Source organism: Narcine bancroftii, chromosome 8 (genome assembly GCF_036971445.1).
Source record: "Narcine bancroftii isolate sNarBan1 chromosome 8, sNarBan1.hap1, whole genome shotgun sequence".
Taxonomy (NCBI): domain Eukaryota; kingdom Metazoa; phylum Chordata; class Chondrichthyes; order Torpediniformes; family Narcinidae; genus Narcine; species Narcine bancroftii.
The window spans coordinates 157,166,188-157,182,071 of NC_091476.1; the positions used below are offsets into that span (position 1 = coordinate 157,166,188).

The following is a 15,884-nucleotide window of genomic DNA, read 5'->3' on the forward strand; positions in this document are numbered from 1 at the left end:
ATTTTGACGGTTCCTGTCTCTCCTTCCTGATGGTAGTGAGTCAAAGATGCTTGTGGTGGATGGAAAGGGGCATCAATAATTCTTTGAGACCCATTTAAGAAACATTACCAGTGAATATTATCAATAGAAGAAAGGGAGACCCCAGTGATTTTCTGGGCAGTTTTGATAATCCTCTATATTGACTTCCGGTCTGCTGCTTGGCAGCTATTATTATGTAGCTAGAGTTACAGAATTCTGTGTTGTGTATTGGCCTATGTGTTGTGTGGTTTTGTGTTGGAAAGTGACAGTTTGCCTTAGAGAGCCAAGGTGGGAGGAGTCACGTGATGGAGTAGTGGCCGGACGGTGAACTCCAGCCCTCTCCAGAAAAGTCGGGAAAAACAAGAGAAAATACAAAGGCACAGAAATACAAGTTAAAGAAAAGTGAGTATAAAGGTGGAAAGAAGATGGAGACAAAAGGAGAAAAATCAAAATCAACGGAAAGAAGAGAGGAAGAGAAGACAACGGAGGAAAAAGGTGAAGGCCTTACCTGTCCGAAGAGGCCCGCTGTGGAGAGAAGACCCCACTACCTCAGGTCGGTAGAAAGAGAACTACAACAATGGCTCACAGAGCCGAGTAAAAGTGCGCAACCGCGCATGAAAAAAAAACACACCGACGGGAGGGGGGACCAGCTGGGGAGTCGATCTCCACAGCCGGCAACGACAGCTGCAGAACACCTGCAGCAAGAAGAGACCACAGAAGACAATGGAAACAAGAAAGAAGAGGAGGAAAGGGCAGCAAAGAAACAACAGATGGTCAACCTAGAGGAAGAAGAAGAGGAAGAGGAAGAGTACAGGGAAATAGAAGAAGAAAAGAAAGGCAAGGTAAAGGAGGTACTTGCTCTTGTTAGAGGATACATGGAGTCATTTAAAGAATGGCAAACACAGGAATTCAATGATTTAAGAAGAAGAATAAACAACACAGAAAAGAAAATAAATAAAATGGATATGACCTTAACAGAAATGGGGAAAAAAATGGGCAAGATGGAAGAACGGGCAGAGGCAGCAGAAATGGAGGTAGAAGACTTAAAAAAGAAATTGGAGGAATCTAATAAAAAAACTAAAGAGACACAAGAATTACTAGCCCAAAAAATAGATATAATGGAAAATTATAACAGAAGAAATAACATAAAGATAGTGGGCCTTAAGGAAGATGTAGAAGGCAAGAATATGAGGGAGTTTATAAAAGAATGGATCCCTAAGGCCCTAGGATGTCCAGAACTACAGCAAGAAATGGAAATAGAAAGGGCACATAGAGCATTGGCCCCTAAACCACAACCACAACAAAAACCAAGATCTATTGTAGTAAAATTCCTAAGATATACTACAAGAGAAAAGGTACTGGAGAAGACAATGGAAAAAGTAAGAGAGGGCAACAAACCACTGGAGTATAAAGGGCAAAAAATCTTCATTTATCCAGATATAAGCTTTGAACTCCTAAAGAAGAGAAAAGAGTTCAATGCAGCAAAAGCGATTTTATGGAAGAAAGGATATAAATTTACACTGAAGCATCCTGCGGTATTGAAAATATTTATTCCAGGACAACAAAACAGACTATTCTCGGATCCAGAAGAAGCACGAAAATTTGCAGAACAATTACAAAAATAGACTGAGGGATGAAGACGGGTAATGAGAGCAAAAATTATCACGATTGATATGTATGTGGGTAAAGACAAAAATAGACTGAGGGATGAAGACGGGTAAGGAGGGTAAAAATGACCACGATTGATATGTATGCGGGTAAAGAGGTATAAGAGTGAATAGAGACAATGGGCATATGTGAAAGTATCTGTAATTAGAGGAAAACATAGAGAGTATAGACAAAAATTAATAAGGGAAGGTAATGGAATAGAGAGAATAAGGAGGGAACTAAAAGAGTGACCTTTGTGACATATAAAAAACGAAATCTTTTCTGGGGGGGGCTGGGTGGGGGAAAAGAGCGGTCACTGCAAAATCAGTTGACGCTTGCGAGTGGATTCGCAAATCCAAATGGAGAGGGGAGATGTGGTTGTCCGACAAGGGATAAAGGGCAACTCAGGAGGGGAAGGGGAGATTGGGGATAAAGAAGATAGAAATAGGAGAATAAGGAAAATGTTGGATGTTGTAGGAATGTTGTCTGGTAAAAAGTTGAAAATAAGAAAACAGAAATGGAAAAAGAGGAAAGGTAATGATGGAAAAACGGAAAGAGAAGATAAACAAAATATAAAATGGCTACGCTGAACTATATGACTCTAAATATTAATGGAATACATAACCAAATTAAAAGGAAGAAACTACTAAATTTACTGAAAAAGGAAAAAATAGATATAGCATTTGTCCAAGAAACACACTTAACTGAATTGGAGCACAAGAAATTAAAGAGAGATTGGGTAGGACATGTAACAGCAGCATCGTATAATTCAAAAGCAAGAGGAGTGGCTATATTAATTAGCAAAAATGTGCCATTTAAAATAGAAGAGGAAATAATAGATCCAGCAGGGAGATATGTTATGATAAAATGTCAGATATATTCAGAGCTTTGGAATCTACTTAATATATATTCACCTAACGAAGAAGATCAAAAGTTTATGCAAGATATCTTTTTGAAGGTAGCTAATACGCAAGGGAACATACTAATAGGAGGGGATTTCAATCTGAATTTAGATCCAAATATGGATAAAACGGGGAAAAAAATTAACAGGAAGAACAAAGTAACCAAATTTATAATTAAATCAATGCAAGAAATGAAACTTGTGGACATATGGAGGAAACAAAACCCAAAAGAAAAGGAATACTCATACTACTCGACTAGACATAAAACATACTCAAGGATAGACCTATTCCTGTTATCAGCCCACATACAAGGGAGAGTTAAGAAAACGGAATATAAAGCTAGACTATTATCGGACCACTCACCCCTGTTATTGGCAATAGAGCTAGAAGACATCCCTCCAAGAATGTATAGATGGAGATTAAACCCCATGCTACTTAAAAGACAGGATTTTAGAGAATTTATTGAAAAACAATTAAAAATGTACTTTGAAGTAAATACGGAATCAGTGGAAGATAAGTTTATACTATGGGACGCAATGAAAGCATTCATTAGAGGGCAAATAATAAGTTATGCAACCAAGATGAAGAAGGACTATAATCAGGAAACAGAGCAGTTGGAAAGGGAAATAATAAACATAGAAAAAAAATTAGCAATAAAGGAAGATACAACCAAAAGAAGAGAATTGGCGGATAAAAAAATAAAATATGAAACACTACAAACATATAAGGTGGAGAAGAATATAATGAAGACAAAACAGAAATATTATGAACTAGGGGAAAAAACACACAAAATCCTAGCATGGCAGCTTAAGACAGAGCAAACTAAGAAAATGGTATTGGCAACAAGGAAAAAAGACAAACAAATTACATATAATCCAAAAGAAATTAAGGAAAACTTCAGAGAATTCTATGAACAATTATACCGAACCGAAAACGAAGGGAAAGAAGGGAAAATAGATGAATTTTTGACTAAAATTGAACTACCAAAACTACAAATAGAGGAACAAAATAAATTAACAGAACCATTTGGAACAGTAGAAATACAAGAGATAATAAAAAATTTACCAAATAATAAGACACCAGGAGAGGATGGACTCCCAATAGAATTCTACAAAACATTTAAAGACCTAATAATACCGCCCCTCCTGGATGTAATCAACCAGATTGATGAGACACAAAACTTACCAGATTCATGTAAAACAGCAATAATTACAGTGATACTAAAACAAGGGAAAGATCCACTCTCACCAGCGTCATATAGACCAATATCTCTGCTAAACACAGATTATAAGATAATAGCTAAACTATTAGCGAACAGATTAGCAGAACAGGTACCGAAAATGGTAAATTTAGACCAAACTGGATTTATCAAAAAAAGACGCACAACAGACAATATTTGTAAATTTATTAACTTAATTCATGCAGTAGAAGGAAATAAAGCACCAGCAGTAGCAGTTGCTTTAGACGCAGAGAAGGCCTTCGACAGAGTAGAATGGAATTACTTGTTCAAAGTATTGCAAAAATTCAGTTTACCGGAGAAGTTTATTAATTGGATTAAAGCATTATATAAGGGACCGTTAGCGAAAGTGACAGTAAATGGACATGTATCAAAGCAATTTAACTTAAGCAGGTCAACGCGGCAGGGATGCCCACTATCACCATTATTGTTTGCGCTAGCTATAGAACCACTAGCAGAATCGATAAGAAGAGATAATAATATAAAAGGAATAAAAATAAAAGACAGGGAATATAAAATCAGTCTGTTTGCGGATGATGTGATAGTGTACTTAACAGAACCAGAACTATCAATAAAAGAACTATATAAGAAATTGAAGGAATATGGAGAAGTGTCGGGATACAAGATAAACGTAAATAAAAGTGAAGCAATGCCTATGAATAACGCGGATTTCTCAAAATTTAAGGAGGAATCCCCATTCAGATGGCAAACGCAGGCAATAAGATACCTAGGTGTGCAAATAAACAAAAATCTAGGCCAATTATATAAACTCAATTACAATCCACTAATGAAAAAATTACAGGACGATTTAGAGCATTGGAAAGAGCTACCACTAACACTGATAGGAAGGATAAACTGTATTAAAATGAACATTTTTCCAAGGATACTATACTTATTTCAGGCATTGCCAATACAACTGACAGAAAAATTCTTCAAAGAGTTAAAGAAAATAATAAGGAGATTTTTATGGAGAGGGGGGAAACCGAGGATAGCACTAGACAAATTAACAGAATGGTATAAACAAGGAGGCTTACAATTGCCAAACTTCAAAAATTATTATAGAGCCGCACAATTAAGGTACCTATCAGATTTTTATCAAACAAGGGAAAAACCAGACTGGACGAGACTAGAATTAGATAAAATAGGGGAAAAGATACCTGAACACATATTATATAAATGGGACGAAAAATTGGTACAACATAGAACTTCTCCAGTATTACACCATCTCCTCAATATATGGAAGAAGATTCATGTAGAAAGAAATAAAATAAATTACCAAATACCAAAACTAATATTGACGCAAAATAAGCTACTCCCTTTTACAATAGACAACCTTGCCTTTAGAAAATGGGAAAAAAAAGGGATTAAAAGAATAGAAAATTGTTTTTCAGGAAGTAGATTCTTATCCTTTGAACAAATGAGAGATAAGTACAATATAACGGGAGATACAGCGCTGGCATATTACCAACTGAGATCCTACTTGAAAGATAAATTAGGAAGCAACTTGAGTTTACCAGAGGGAAGTAACCTTGAATATGTGATTACAGATACAATGTTAATCAAAAGATTTATAAAAAATATGTATATTAAACTGCAAGAAAAGGAAAATGAGGAAACAAATGGTAAAACTAAACAAAAATGGGAACAAGATTTAAATATAAAGATAAAAAAGGAAACATGGGAGAAGTTATGCTCTGGAACGATGAGAAATACAATAAATACGAGGCTGCGTATGATACAATATAATTGGTTACACAGACTCTACATTACACCGCAAAAGTTAAATAAATGGGACCCAACAGTATCTGATAGATGTTTTCGATGTAAAAAAGAAAGGGGAACAACAATTCATGCAATCTGGACATGTGAGAGAGTAGAAAAATTTTGGGATGATCTCAATCAGATATTAAATAAAATAACAGAAAACAATATACCAAAGAATCCAGAGATCTTTCTCCTAAGTAACATAAAAAATAAAGAATTTGGAATTGACTTGGAGGATGCACAAAAATGATTTGTTAAGATAGCCCTAGCTGTAGCAAAAAAATGTATTATGTCAACCTGGAAATTGGAAGATAATTTGAAAATACAACAATGGTATATAGAAATGAATAAATGTATTCCATTAGAAAAAATAACATATAGTTTAAGAAATAATATTGAAATATTCGAACAAGTATGGGAGCCTTACATTAAATACAATAGCGAAAACCTACCGGGAACAAACATTACCTAAGTTGATGGAAGGAGAAGAAAAGAAAAGAATGGACTCAGTAGAATTTCTGGTGTATTTTTGTTGAATGACAACATTGTCTAACTGAATTAATGCAACCTAGATTGTATAACTAAAATGGATGAGAGGGGGGGGGGATGGGGGGGTGGCTTGGGAGGAGGGAGGGGGGAGGGAGAAAAAGTCACTGTAAATGTGTGGAAAAGAAAAAGTGTATATCATGGCTATTGTGATTTATGGTGTGAAAAATAAAAAATTTAAAAAAAAAAAAAAAAAGAGAGCCAAGGTGAAGGTGGACTGATGAGAGTGAGAGGAAGAGTGGGAGATGGACTGGGCATGTGCAGAAGATGATCTAGAAATTTCTGGACTTGGAAGACAAACCACCACTGGGTGTGGCTGTGAAGTGGAAGGAGGCCCAAGCAGAGTCATTGTCTGGGAGGCAGTTTAGAATGTTGGGCATTTTAAAAGGGATGAACATTCCGAAGGCAGCCAGAAGGATCCGGACCAACCCATTGTTCCTCTATCTGCAAGCAACACAAGAAGACCACTTCGAATTTTGTGCCCTCTCTCTCTCCCTAAAAGATCTTTTGCCTTCAGTTTACCAAACAAACTGAATTTTGTTTACGATCTTTACTTCAATTTGTAATCGAAGTTTTGTGAGTCTTACGTGTTTTGTGTCTAAGTTTTTTTTTCTGTGGGCTGGTTGGAAATATAACTTAGACTTTGATTACATATATTATATTTAGGCTGGGGAATTTATTAGTTTTACACATATAAGCCGTGGGCATTGTTATAAAAGGGGGGTTTTAAATTAAGTTTGAAGGTGAAATTTTGTTAATAAAGTAATTGTTCATCTTTACCCCTGTGTGATATGCCTTCTTTGTGGTTGCTGGTTTGATCTTGTAACACTAGATTATAATTACATTCCTCCTGGACCAGCTTCCTCATTTACATCAGCCCACCCTCTCCCCCACCTCCCTCCACCCCCCCCCCCCCCCCGGCCTCCTGACTCTGCAGACTTCTCCTGAGCTTTATCTACCACCTTTAATGGTATGAAATGTACTATGTAAAATCCTGAATATGTTTACACATTCCTTCTCAGCAAACAGGGAAAAAACCCATTGTTGCCATGTAACAGTTCAAATGTCTCTCTTCTGACCCCTGCTCTAGTGTTTATACCTTGATAGCTGTTGACAGAAGCACCTTTGTGAACTTAAAACTCTCTCTGTTCAATCTAGAACAGTGGCTTTCAAATTGCCCCCATCAACTCACATCCCACCTTAAGCAATCCCTATGCCATAAGTGCCAATGACAATTTTTCTCAAGCAAAATATTTCAGTAACAATTGGGTCCAGAGCATTGGTTCTCAACCTTCCCTTCCCACTCACATGCCACCTTAAGCAATCCCTTACTTATGGCTCAAGGTGGAATGTGAGGTGAGCAGGCAATTTGAAAACCACTGAACTTGAATAATGAAAAAAAATCCCACACAATGGAAAAGAATGGATTCTTCCATATTTCTTCAGAGGAGGCAAAATTCCAAAAGAAAATCACAACATTAAAGATAGAAGTTGAAAAGTTGGTCTGTCTATTTACAGTGGTGGAACTATTGATAGCTACATCTCAAAAAAGCCAGATACCTTAAGTCAGGCCAATCAGACAGCTAAAATCAATTTGATTAAGAAACCCTTATAAAGTATATCTATATTCCCAGATTCCCCTGTTCCACTGCACTCCTCAGTATTCTACCATTTATCATGCAAGGTTTGTCCTCCCAAAGTGCAACACCTCATACTTGTGCACATTAAATTCTATTTGCCATTTTTCCAGCAGGTCCAGATCCTGCTGCAAGCTTTGAAAGCATTCCTCACTGTCCACTACACCTCCAATTTTAGAATCATCAGTAAATTTGCTGATCCAATTTATCACATTATTATCCAGATTGTTGAGTATAGATCTCCGAGGTACACCATTAATCACAGGCCTCCAAACAGGGAAGCAATTCTCTATTATCATGCTCTGGCTTCTCCCACAAAGCCTTTGGCAATTGGATACCAAGCAACTGAACATTCTTGACCAACCTCCCATGTGTGATCTTGTGAAAGGCCTTATTGAAGTACATGCTGACATCATTCACTGCCTTTGCTTCATCAATTTTCCTGGTAACCTGTAAGATTGTTTAGACATGACCTACCATGCACAAAGCCATCTTAACTATCCCTGATCAGTCTGTATCTATCCAAGTATTTATATGTTCACCCGCTTAAGATACCTTCCAATAACTTACACACTAATGTTGTCACTGGTGACAATTATCCAGAGAAGAGGCTTTCTTAAACAACATCAGCTTTCCTCACCTGTGGCTCAGGATTCTTTAACTACCTTTGCTAGGGCTCCTGCAATTTCTGTGCTAGCCTCCCTCAATGTACCAAGGGTTTTATCCATCTTAATATGCCTCAAGACTTCCTCTGCTGTAATCCATATAGGACCCATGACCTCACTTGGAAAGACCCTGTGTGTATTTCCCAAGTAAATATGGAATGCAAAAAAAAAATCCATTTAAGATGACTCCCATCCATTTTGGCTCCATACATAGATGACCACTTGAGTCCTCAATAGGACCAATTTTGTTACTTGCTATACTTTTGCTCTTAATATATCGATAGAGGTCCTTGATATTTCTTTCACCTTGTCTGCCAGAGCTACCTTGTGTCTTCTTTTAGCTCTCATGGTTTCTTTATATGTGTTTTCTTGCATTTCTGAAGTTCCTTATATCTGTTACTCTGAGCTTTCATTCTGACAGGAACATACAAACAAACTCTGTCCTCTCAAATTCCATTTTGTTTTCCTTGCCTGTTCTCCGGGGGTCAGAAGGTAAACTTGATTAGAGGGAGGGGTTAGCCTTAGTTTTTAATGTTTTTCTTCCTTTATTTTACAAAAGTTATTTCAGTAAAAGGGTTTAACATAATTGCATGGATCAATTCAATTAAATGTTTTTGAGGTATAAGGCAATTATTGATGTAGTTTTATCTACATTATTGGCTTTTTTCACACATGCTTACTTTATACAAGTGAATTATTATGTAATTGTCAATTTCATATTTATGCTTATATTTTAATAAAAATATTTTAAGAAAGAAAATTCTATATTTGAAGGCTTCCCACTTACCAAGGACACCTTTGTCAGAAAACATAATGTCCCAATCCACATTTGCCTGCTCTTTTCTGATACCATCAAAAATTGCCATTCTTCAATATCGAATTTCAGCCAAAGGACCAGACTTATCCTTTTCCCTAATTATCTTGAAACTAATGGCTTTACGATCACGAGATCCAAACTGTTCCCTCACACACATCTTCATCACTTGGTCTGCCTTGTTTCCTAATAGAAGATTCAGTATTGTACTCTTCCTCTCATTGCGACCTCTATATACTGATTAAGGACACTTTTCCTGAATATGTTTTCCATCCAGCCCTTTTGCAATATGGAAGCCCCAGTCAAGGTGTGAAAAGTTAAAATCACCTACTATTACAAAAGTCTGCTCCTCCATTCTGACTGACTATTGGAAGGTGTATAATATAATCCCATCAAAGCAGTCATAGATACTAAAAGAACGAATTACATCCTGGCAGCAAAATGTCTGCTCAAAATAGTGAAATTAATAGACGAACATTTATGAAACATGTTGGAGGGAACTGATAAAGTAATCCAACATAACTTCAGGGTTAATTTAGATGCAGTTAAATTGTAATTTAATTTACTCCATGGTAAAATTAGCAGCTTCAATATAGTTGTTAAAGAGATAAGATTTAGCTTCTGTGTAAACCCTCCAGAAGCCAGTTAATGTATTACAAATTAAATCCTTGACAATTTACAATGTTTCATATTAATATTGAGGACAAAGACACTCCATTATTAAACTATAAATGGACTCCAACCCCAGTGAGGACAAGTAGGTTGTTAAGGAGAGAACCATCGAGTTGCTGTCTAAGTTAACCAAGTGGATCTGCATGAGAATAGCATGAGAATAGCAGCAAATGCACCAAAGGATGTTTGTGCAATGGTTTCATACTCCAGGGAGGGGTGGGTTCAGCAGTGGGGGTGATGCACCAGCAAGATCAATGAGCTAGTGGGATACCTGACTTCTCCAATTCTGAAATAGTAGTAGAAGTGAGTGCCTATGAAAAAGGTTAAATTGTCAATAGACATCCTTTGGAAAAAAGACATTGTCTGGCCTATCGCTGCTGAATCCATTGATATTTTCTAAGATAGACCCCCCCCCCCCCCCCCAGCAATGAAGGAGTATGGTCTAGCTCTTTAAGGTGTTTATAAGACAACCTTTCTTACATGAAGAGCTGACTTACTTTGGATCTCCTTCTTTAGACATCCAGAGACCAAAGTAGCATCAATACTAACAATTGACACCATTACTGGATTCCCAGCAGTAATACATAATGCACACCCGCATTACGCACCATATACGCATGGATTGTGCAGTCAATTTTGTACCCAAATTTAAGTGGATTGGACATAATAGAATGTCATAGATCGGTTATTTTATTGGAGCTGAGTTGTTATTAGGTTGCATTAACCGCCCACATTTCAGAGAAGTGAAATGTTATTCACTGTGTTCTTTTCTGCCATATATGGTGTGTTTTTCTTTTTGTCTTTTGTATGAATATAACTTTGGGAAAGATCGAGCTAAGACAATTAAGAGGCAATTAAGAGATTTTGTTCTCTCATTTGCATGTCAGATCTTCAGCAAATACTGATTCAGGGTGAAACAGCATCAAATCCACATGACGAGATTGGTTTTACATCAAAAAATATGTGCCTTTAGAATGATATCCATTTGTTAACGAATGAAACATCTCTTTATACAAATTTAAAATAACGATGATTATATAATTCAAAAAGGGCCAAATTACTTGTCAGACGAAAGATGTCAAAAATGTTTCTGTCTCTGAGTCAGGAGTGCAGCCATTTATTATTACCAACAGTAACTTATACTGACAACTACTGATGACATCGTAATTTTCAAGAAGTGATGATACAGTCAGGGAGAAACTGAAATTATTTTAAATGAGATCTACCTGAAAGAATTAAATCCAGAATAAAAACTACAATGAGATGCCACTACATTTCTACATTTGAATAACACTCTGTAGCCATTGTACATGATACATTATGCTTCATTTTATCAGACATTTCATTCTTCATGATGGTGAGATTAGAATTGAAATTGATAACAATATCAATTTCAGTGTTTCAGTGATCGGTATTTTTTTTTTAAAAGGAGGTGTGAAGAGCAGCAAATTAAAGAGTTGCGATTTAACACATTCTTTTCTCTATTTGTAGACATTTTAGCAGCTCCTGTCAATGTCACAGTTCGACATCTACAGGCCAACTCGGCAGAGGTATCATGGGAGGTTCCTGATGGAGATGCTGTTATTGGCTATGCAATATCACAGCAGGTAGTGTTTATTTACTTTCAGAACTTCCCCTCCTACATTGTGTTTGTGCTTCAGTGTGTCTTTGCACTATGGGTTGGGAACAATGAATAAAAGTGCCTTGGAAGAAATGTTTTGGATCCAAATCTATTAAAGGAAGTAAAAACACAAAACTGGAGAAACTCAGCAGGTCAACAGTGTACTTTGTTTTTTTTCCTACATTTTAAATTTCGAGATATAGCACAGTAATGGGCCATTTCAGTCCACAAGTCTGTGCTGCCCAATTTATACCCAATTGACCTATAATCCCCCCCCGGTACACTTCAAACAGGGAAAACTCAGGCAGACTCAGGGAGAATGTACCAACTCCTTAAAGACAATGTGGGATTTGAACTTCGGACCCGATCGCTGGCATTGTAAGGGTGTTGCACTAACTGCTACACCAACTGTGCCACTCCTGTAGCAAAGATAAAGATACTCAACTAATGTTTTTGGGGTTGAGCCCTTCGTCAAGGTTTGAGCAAAATGTAGGCAGGGGCCTGAGTAAAATGGTGGTGGGAGAGGTAGGGGCAGGAGCACAGTCCCACAGGCAGGAGGTAATAAGTGGATGTGGGAGGGAAGGCACACCAGCAAGCAGGGGGAGGGGAGGATGGCTCTGTGAATGGAGAGGAAAAGGGGTGAAAAGCTGGATAAAGGTGACAAATAAAAAGGGAAGGGAAGGAGAACAGAGTTTAGGCTAAGCAGAAACCGGAGAAGTTGATGTTAATACCATCCATATCTTTGCTATATAAAGTATGCTGGTTGACCAGCTGAGTTTCTCCAGCATTGTGTTTTTACTTCAACCAGGGTGTCTGCAGATCTTTCGTATTTTACTTATACTAAAAGTAGATTGTTTTCTTCACAACTCTAATGCTTTTTAAGAAAAAGCTACAAATCTTTCAGGACAGAAATCAGTACAGATGACTCTCAAACACTAAATGAATTCCAAATGACTATTTCAGATATTGCTTCAATAAGTTTGCAATCAGTTCTGTTATATTACAACTGGAGAAAAAATGTTAAATGGTTTGGTATTCTCAGGTTCTTCGATATTAATTAAGCTAGTAGAGATTTAAAATGGAAGTTTTTTTTCTAAGTTTCCATGGACATTAAGACAGTGAATATCAGAAGCCATTTAAAAATAGCATAAACATTGCAAAACTGGACTGTTTTTGTAGGCTGAGAATAAATTAGACTTTTGCCTTCAGAGTCCTCAAGCCAGTCCAAAGTGAAAAAGATCAACTTTTAAGATGTGGTCATCTCCATATGGCCATCAATTATTGTTTCATTCTCCTCGAAGCATTGGTGGTTGCAGTCTTTCTGGTGATGTTCCTGCAGTGGCCTTTGGGGAGGTCTTCCGAGATCTTCTTTGGCTTGGCTTCGCGGACGAAGATTTATGGAGGGGGTAAATGTCCACGTCAGCTGCAGGCTCGTTTGTGGCTGACAAGTCCGATGCGGGACAGGCAGACACGGTTGCAGCTGTTGCAGGGGAAAATTGGTTGGTTGGGGTTGGGTGTTGGGTTTTTCCTCCTTTGCCTTTTGTCAGTGAGGTGGGCTCTGCGGTCTTCTTCAAAGGAGGTTGCTGCCCGCCAAACTGTGAGGCGCCAAGATGCACGGTTTGAGGCGATATCAGCCCACTGGCGGTGGTCAATGTGGCAGACACCAAGAGATTTCTTTAGGCAGTCCTTGTACCTCTTCTTTGGTGCACCTCTGTCACGGTGGCCAGTGGAGAGCTCGCCATATAACACGATCTTGGGAAGGCGATGGTCCTCCATTCTGGAGACGTGACCCACCCAGCGCAGCTGGATCTTCAGCAGCATGGACTCGATGCTGTCGACCTCTGCCATCTCAAGTACTTTGACGTTAGGGATGAAAGCGCTCCAATGAATGTTGAGGATGGAGCGGAGACAACGCTGGTGGAAGCGTTCTAGGAGCCGTAGGTGATGCCGGTAGAGGACCCATGATTCGGAGCCGAACAGGAGTGTGGGTATGACAACGGCTCTGTATACGCTTATCTTTGTGTGGTTTTTCAGTTGGTTGTTTTTCCAGACTCTTTTGTGTAGTCTTCCAAAGGCACTATTTGCCTTGGCGAGTCTGTTGTCTATCTCATTGTCGATCCTTGCATCAGATGAAATGGTGCAGCCGAGATAGGTAAACTGGTTGACTGTTTTGAGTTTTGTGTGCCCGATGGAGATGTGGGGGGGCTGGTAGTCATGGTGGGGAGCTGGCTGAACTGGTGATTTCTACTATCAAGGAGGACAAGAGCAGCAGAAATAATGGAAACATCACCACTAGCAGATCCCCTCCCTGACTGTTTGGCACCTATCTCGAAGGGGAACATGCAAGTGACGGTGTTTGCATGTGCCTGCTGCTCTTGTCTTCCTTGGTAGTAGTAGTCATTTGTTTAGGTGTGTTGGAGTAGCCCAGATGCACCTGAAATAGGTTTAGTAGCTAGAACGCACTGCAACCATGGTGTATCGATAGTGGAGGTGATGAAAATAGAAATGAACACCAAATTCTCCATATTATGAAACTCAATAAAAATGTGGGAAGCAATGAGGATGCAAAGAGGCTAAGCACAAGCTAAATGAATGGGCAACTGCATAGCCAATTGAATATAATATGAAAAATGTGAGATTGTCTATACTGGCCAGCAAAACAGAAGGATTGAGTCTTTTTCTAAATAATGAGAGGTTGGGTAATGTTGACATTCAATGGGTTGTAGGTATCCATGTACTGAGAGCTAAGCTACAATTGGAAAATCAAATGGTATGTCAGTTTTTATTGAAAGAAGACCTGAGTACAAGATAAAGAGACCTTATTTTGCAAATATATCGGGCCTTGGGGAGACCAAATCTTGAGTATTGTGTGCATCTTTGATCTCCAGATTCAAGGAAGGATGCCCATGCCACAGAAGGTGCAACAAAGACTTTTTGGATGACAGGTCTGTTAGCTGAGCGATTAGGCAGGCTAGATCTCTATTTCCTTGAGTTTGGAAGAACGAAAGGTGATCTCATTATACAAAATACTGTGCGGCTTCACGAGGTGAAGATAGGGCTGATTTTCCCCTGGGCAAAAAGTCTTGAACTGGAGGGTCACAAACTCAAAGTAAGTCAATTAGGATTCAAGTGAGGAGAAATATCTTCACTCACTGAATAGTGGACCTTTTGGATTTCTCAAATTAAGGGCTAAGAAGGCTCAATCAAAACTAAGATCTTTGATCAATCTGATAGCATTTTGTTCCTTGCCACTGCATTATCTTTTCTTTGGCTTGGCTTCGCGGACGAAGATTTATGGAGGGGGTAAAAAGTCCACGTCAGCTGCAGGCTCGTTTGTGGCTGACCAGTCCGATGCGGGACAGGCAGACACGATTGCAGCGGTTGCAAGGGAAAATTGGTTGGTTGGGGTTGGGTGTTGGGTTTTTCCTCCTTTGCCTTTTGTCAGTGAGGTGGGCTCTGCGGTCTTCTTCAAAGGAGGCTGCTGCCCGCCAAACTGTAAGGCGCCAAGATGCACGGTTTGAGGCGTTATCAGCCCACTGGCGGTGGTCAATGTGGCAGGCACCAAGAGATTTCTTTAGGCAGTCCTTGTACCTTTTCTTTGGTGCACCTCTGTCACGGTGGCCAGTGGAGAGCTCGCCATATAATACGATCTTGGGAAGGCGATGGTCCTCCATTCTGGAGACGTGACCCATCCAGCGCAGCTGGATCTTCAGCAGCGTGGACTCGATGCTGTCGACCTCTGCCATCTCGAGTACCTCGACGTTAGGGGTGTGAGCGCTCCAATGGATGTTGAGGATGGAGCGGAGACAACGCTGGTGGAAGCGTTCTAGGAGCCGTAGGTGGTGCCGGTAGAGGACCCATGATTCGGAGCCGAACAGGAGTGTGGGTATGACAACGGCTCTGTATACGCTTATCTTTGTGAGGTATTTCAGTTGGTTGTTTTTCCAGACTCTTTTGTGTAGTCTTCCAAAGGCGCTATTTGCCTTGGCGAGTCTGTTGTCTATCTCATTGTCGATCCTTGCATCTGATGAAATGGTGCAGCCGAGATAGGTAAACTGGTTGACCGTTTTGAGTTTTGTGTGCCCGATGGAGATGTGGGGGGGCTGGTAGTCATGGTGGGGAGCTGGCTGATGGAGGACCTCAGTTTTCTTCAGGCTGACTTCCAGGCCAAACATTTTGGCAGTTTCCGCAAAGCAGGACGTCAAGCGCTGAAGAGCTGGCTCTGAATGGGCAACTAAAGCGGCATCATCTGCAAAGAGTAGTTCACGGACAAGTTTCTCTTGTGTCTTGGTGTGAGCTTGCAGGCGCCTCAGATTGAAGAGAGTGCCATCCGTGCGGTACCGGATGTAAACAGCGTCTTC

At 39.2% G+C, this 15,884-nt stretch overlaps 1 protein-coding gene across 13 annotated transcripts in view; it reads left to right on the forward strand.

Annotated features, from left to right (window-relative positions):
• Window positions 1–15,884, forward strand: part of fndc5a (fibronectin type III domain containing 5a) — a 95,486-nt gene that overhangs the window by 22,672 nt on the left and 56,930 nt on the right. For 12 of the 13 annotated variants that reach the window (XM_069895596.1, XM_069895597.1, XM_069895594.1 and 9 more), the window contains one exon: window positions 11,394–11,509. In XM_069895596.1, the coding sequence (XP_069751697.1) occupies window positions 11,394–11,509 (116 nt within the window). Of the gene's footprint in view, window positions 1–6,570; window positions 6,691–11,393; window positions 11,510–15,884 lie in introns of those variants that run through there. The other variant, XM_069895602.1, reaches the window with a different exon arrangement.